This window comes from Sminthopsis crassicaudata, chromosome 2, assembly GCF_048593235.1.
Source record: "Sminthopsis crassicaudata isolate SCR6 chromosome 2, ASM4859323v1, whole genome shotgun sequence".
NCBI classification, from domain to species: domain Eukaryota; kingdom Metazoa; phylum Chordata; class Mammalia; order Dasyuromorphia; family Dasyuridae; genus Sminthopsis; species Sminthopsis crassicaudata.
In genome coordinates, this window is record NC_133618.1 from 296,045,870 (window position 1) to 296,051,869 (window position 6,000).

Sequence of the window (6,000 nt, forward strand, 5' to 3'; positions counted from 1 at the left end):
TAAGGATTCTTTGTTGGTTTGTTATTATGAACTTTTACTATACTGCATACCAAGTCAAACAATAATGATCAGTCATGAGGAGTTAAAAGTTCAGGCAATCTCATTATCTCCCTTGTGCTTTAGATCAGCAGAGAGAAATGTGTTCCAATTGCTAAATACAGTTTACCCATAGGCATCAATTCTTATGAAAACCAAATGAAAGACACTGGAATAAAGAAAGGCATCATGAATAAAAAATAAAAAGATTTAAAATGGCATGCTTTTATGAAGAATAAAAAGGATAAAGAAATATAAAATGGATCTTTTGCTGGCATAGAGACAAGAGATCTAAATGGCAAGGGTAGGGGTAAGGGGGTGAACATCATGGCACAACTGAAACAATACAAGATCTGGAGTCAGATGACTTGTGTTCAATTCAAGCCTCTGGTGTTTACTACTTATGTGACTTTGGGAAATTTAACCTCTGTGTATCTCATTTTCCTTTTCTATAAAATGAGAGGGTAGAAATAGATGGTCTTTTCCAGCTTGAGATATATGAGCAGATGGAATTTAGGAGGCATAAGTTCTTGTACCTACTAAGTCACCTGATTGCTGGGTGAGTTTTATACAAATTCCTAAACTTCTTTGGATTTGAGTTTTTTTTATTTATTAAATGTTTAGCTTAGACTAGGGGATCACCAAAAACCTTTCCATCTTCAACAATGTCAGTGTTAGTGTCAGTACCAGTGAGAAGGACAGAGTAAAGAGAAAGAGAAGCAGAGGAAAAAAAAAGTAAAGAGAAAACAAAATGTAAAAAGTAAAACGATAGTGGCAATGATGGGGTATAAGAAGTCATGAAGGTGGGGAGTTCTCCAGAAAGAATTCAATACTCAGCCTATCTTCACATCAAGAGACAAAAATTTTATTATGATGTCATAAGGTGGGCTGAGTTCCTTAGTGAAACTTGCAGTCTTCAAGGAGAAAAATGGGATCTTTTTTAGGAAAGAAGATAAAAACAAGTGATAGAGTAGGGATGAAGATGGACAGTCTGAAGGAAGAGATGGTATGGAATGGGATTACTGGTCAAGGGATTAGAGGTCATAGTACTGATAAAGATTAGGATTTGGTAGGGAAGGCATAAAAAGAAATGAAAAACCAATGGATTATGATTGAATAAGGTAATTAACATTTTGACCATATTTTGTGGATGATAGTAAGATCAAATTAAAACCATCTTTATGTGTGGCTGAGATGGAGTAGAGGCTTTGAGATATCATGTGATATGGGTAGGGTGAGATGGTTATAGTGTTTGAGTCAATATTTATATGGAAAGAGAACCAGAATTGGAGAAGAAAGAAAAATTGTGAGCCATGTACTGAATTCATTGAGGAAGGAAACTGAATTACCTAGAAGTCTATAGATAACAGATATTAGGATTTTAACATAATGGTAGGCACAAATAGCATGAATTGCAAAAATAGGAGAGATTACTGAATCATGGAAATAGGAAAAGAACTTGGCTTTGGGGAGCAAGGAGTAATCTGATCCCCCTGTTTTCTTCCATGAGTTGAGGAGAATTAGTGAGAGAAAGCCAGAGCTGGAAGAAATGGGCAGGAGGGCTATGTCATCAACACAGGAACTATAGTAAAAGTTATACATGATTGCTGAATGTGGTCATTTTATTAGAGACTTTTCATGCACAGTGGTAGTGCTTTGCTAGGTATTTTGAGTGATGCAAAGGTTAAATAAGATATGGCAACTGACGTCATGGAGTTTATAATCTAATAGAGAGATGCAAACATATTCTGATAAATTTAATGCAAAATATAATGTGATAAGTACATAAGAAGATGAATTTCCCACTTCATTTTTGCTGGCTTTGGGCACAGAGTCTCATTTTCCTGGTTGGCAAAAATAACTATGTCAATGTCTTTTCAATTTGGAATCCCGAGTTATCTAACAAGATCAGTAGAAACTGCTGCTGGGGAGAGAAAAGGGAACTGTATAAATATCGATTTTCTTGTCTGCAAAGATTCAAGTTACTTGTCCACTTAAGGGAGCATGTTATTTCTTCCATTCATCAAAGCCTACTCAATTCTGGGTCTTTGTCCTTGTGTATTTGAATCTCACTCTGCTGCTATAGCATGAAGCATCTGGTACAGCAGAAAGAGCAGCAGATTTGGAGCTCACGGCCCTGAATTTGAACCTGACTGCCTGTGTCATCTTGGACAAGTTGCCTTATATCTCTAAATCTCACCAGTCTCTTACTATTGTTTCGTTGTTGTTCTCTATGATCTCATGTGGGGTTTTCATGGTGAAAACTTAAAGTGGCTTGCCATTTCCTTCTCCAGTTCATTTTTACAGATGAGAAAAATAAGTCAAACAGGATTAAGTAAGTATTATATATAAGTAGTATTATATATAACCAGGGCTTTATATTTTATTTATCTACTAGACTTTGTTACTTGAAGTTAATAATTGTGTCTTACCTTAGTTTTATATCTTCCCTCATTCCTACTATAGTACTCTGTGCTCAATAAGCACTTAATCTTTATTGCAAGAATGAACAAATGTATACCTTTCCTTTGTTTAGTACTTTACAGTTTCTGAAGCACTTCTTTATTGTTTTCTCACTTGAGCTACATACAAGTCCTGTGATATAAGCAAGTCTAGTATATTTATCTTCATTTTATAAATAAACTAGGGCCTAGTGTCAGGTTAAGAGATGTAGTCAAAATCACAGAGGTAGAAAGACGTTAAAATGACACGAGAATCCATGTCTCTGGGATCCTAACTCCATTGATTTTCAGTTGTATTGTACTACTTCTAAAATAAGTAGTTTTGTATAAAATAATTGCACATGTTAACATATATTGGATGACTTGCTGCCTAGGGGAGGGGAGGGGGAGAAAGGAGGGAGAAAAAATTTGGAACACAAGGTTTTTCAAGAGTGAATGTTGATATATTTGATATATTTTAACATATATAGTACATATTGAATTACTTGCCATCTAGGGAAGGAATGGAGAAAAGGAGGAGAAAATTTGGAACACAAGGCTATGCAAGGATCAACGTTAAAAATTATCCATGCACATATCTTTTGAAAATAAAAAGCTTTAATAATATTAAAAAGAGTGAATGTTGAATACTACCTTTGCATAATTTTGAAAATAAAGTTACTTAAAATAATAATAAAATGAGTAGTTCTTAAACATTGACAAAGGAACTTAAATAATCAGATATATTGCAAAATGTTTCTTATGGAATGGTCTGATTTATATATATGTTATCACAGCATGGGCACCAAGAACAGTATTATGGTACATCTCTAATTAAATTTTAGTCATCTCTTGGGGGACAACTAATGGTGATAAATTGAATTTCATATTTCTAAGAGCTCTTCAGATTTCAACTCCCATGACTTTGTGAACCACACTAATTACTGATCAATCAGTTTGAGAGTTTCTGGTTTCACAAAAAGAATATAAATTTCTAGATTCTTAAAATTGAAAGCTATCTTAGAGATCATTTAGTCGAATTTTTTTCTAAGGAAATTGATGCCCAGAGAGATTTGATAACTTGATCATATTTGCACTCGCTAGACAGTGACAGCGACAGCAAATATTAGAATTCTGATATACTAGTTTGAAATTATAATATATTCTTCCACATCCTATAATTTCATTTTAGCTTTGATATTAGTTGTGTGACTATGAGGAAGTTCCTTAGCTAATCTAAGCCTATTTCTTCATCTGTACATTGTGAATTAGCCATCTTTTCCTCCTAATTTGTAACTTGTTTGTGGGCTCTGTGCTTTGTATACTTTAAAGTGTTTTAGAAATATAAACTACTACCTGTACATCTCCCTGCCTTCATTCATTAAGTCATTCATTTAGAAAGTGTGTATTAAGTACCTATTGTATACAAAAACTATATTAAATATTGGAACTACAAAGATAAAAATTAACAATCTGTGCCTTCAGGAAACTTATATTCATGCTATCTCCTGGCAGTGTTGGAAAAAAATTTTGTAAACTTTAAGGCACTATTTAAGTACCACCGAAGGACCATTACAGCTATAGAAATGTGTTGTTATTATTGTTATTATGGTTATTGTCTTCAGTTTATTAATGTTATCCTATTAATCCTATTTATTCAACTACAATTCTTTATTTATAAATAAATCATGCACACATAAATTATTCATAGGAAGATAACAGATGTGAAGCCAGTGTTCTAAAAAGAAGAATTAGATGTGTAATTAAAATCAAACCTTTTCTCCCTTACGGTATCTTGAATTTTGTTTTTGTCCAGGTGGGTGAAATAAAAGCACACGCGGCTGAGTGGAAAGCCAATGTGACAGCTGAGTTCAGGGAGACACGGAGACGCCTGAGTGTGGAGATCCATGACAAGCTTCAGCGGGCAGCCACAATCCGGAGCATGGAGCGCAGGCGCCTGGGGCTGGATCAGAGGGCCCACTCCCTGGACATGCTATCTCCTGAAAAGCGCTCCGTCTTTGCTGCACTGGAGACTGGGCGCTTCAAAGCCTCGTCACAGGAGAGCATCAATAACCGACCCAACAACTTGCGCTTAAAAGGGTCAGAGCATCTGAACAAACATGGGCAGGGAGCATCTGAGGACAATATCATCAACAAGTTTGGGTCTTCGTCTTCCAAACTCACCAAGAGGAAAAACAAAGATCTTAAAAAGAGTGTCCCAGAGGATGTTCAGAAAATTTACAAAACCTTCCGGAATTATTCCTTGGATGAGGAGAAAAAAGAAGAAGATTCAGAAAAAATGTGCAACTCAGACAACTCAAGCACAGCTATTTTGACTAACTGTATCCAACAGCACTCGGAGATGGAGAATGGTGTGATACCTTCCGAGACCAAAGAAAGGGAACATGAAAACAAATCATTACTTGAAGACAGAAATTAAATGTAATGTGATGTTAGTGTTTTTATATACATATTGAGACATGTGCCTTATATGAACCTCTTTAGTCTGAATTACATAGCATTGAAGAATATTTCACTGTGCCATAAATGACTGAAAGCTGGCTCTGCCAAAATGAATCAAAGTACAGCACTTCAAATAGTGACAGTAGAATACACACTGGGAGTTTCAACAAGTAGGTTACCATGGTGAAATGTTATGGGAGACAGTTACCATGGCAATATAACTGGAAGGTTACCACCCTGGCATTATAGTTGGGGGGGAAAGGGCAGCTATTTTTTAGACCAGCCTTTTGAAAGAAAAAAAAAAAAAAGGTGAGAATTATGTATCTTATCAGTGGAGTCCTATTTCCTGAACATCTTGTATGTTTCCTGAATATACATAGTGAAAAGGGAAATGATTGGGGTGAACTGGTAACTTATTAGAAATTCATTTTCCATTTTGGCAAGTGCTCTAAGCTTGATTTTTTTTAGAATCATCTAACGCATAATCTTTCTAAACTCCAAAAGAATGTCCATGGAACCTGAGACCAGCTGGATGTTGGAAGCAGATCAGAGCAAACATGTTAAAAGGTGCAATTACTTTTCTCATTAAAAAGAAAGAAAAGAACAACAAAAAACATCACACTGTGGATATCACCTTAACCAATGACAAAAAATATACTGAATTTCTTTTTTTTTCTCTGAGGGGTAGCCCAGATGAACTGAATAACAGGCAAAAACTCAGCTTCAACTACTGTATTGTTCAATGGCAAACCTTGTGTTTTCCTTAATGTGTCCAGTGTCAGGCAAACTGGTTTTAAATTCTCCCTTTTCAGGCTTTCTGGCAGAATTTTGCTTTTAATGTGGGCAGATAAAGGGGTTGGGGTGGGGTGGGAAGCTACTGCCTTGCATGTTGTCAGCATCCTGCAATTGACTATAGCTGAATATGACATTTTACAAAAACTTATCAATTTCTGATACCTAGAGATAGATGAGGACCATGCATCATTAGCATCTCAGGGCTCTGTCACTTTTGGATGGAGTGGGGTGGAGATGTGAGATCCAACCCTGATGTCTCCAAACA

At 35.7% G+C, this 6,000-nt stretch overlaps 1 protein-coding gene across 4 annotated transcripts in view; it reads left to right on the forward strand.

Moving 5' to 3' along the window:
• Window positions 1–5,269, forward strand: part of KCNK10 (potassium two pore domain channel subfamily K member 10) — a 170,331-nt gene extending 165,062 nt beyond the window's left edge. For all 4 annotated transcript variants that reach the window (XM_074289811.1, XM_074289810.1, XM_074289809.1 and 1 more), the window contains exon 7: window positions 4,294–5,269. In XM_074289811.1, coding sequence (XP_074145912.1) covers window positions 4,294–4,917 — 624 coding nt within the window. In that variant the 3' untranslated portion in view covers window positions 4,918–5,269. The remainder of the gene's footprint in view (window positions 1–4,293) is intronic.
• Window positions 5,270–6,000: the final 731 nt, after the last annotated feature.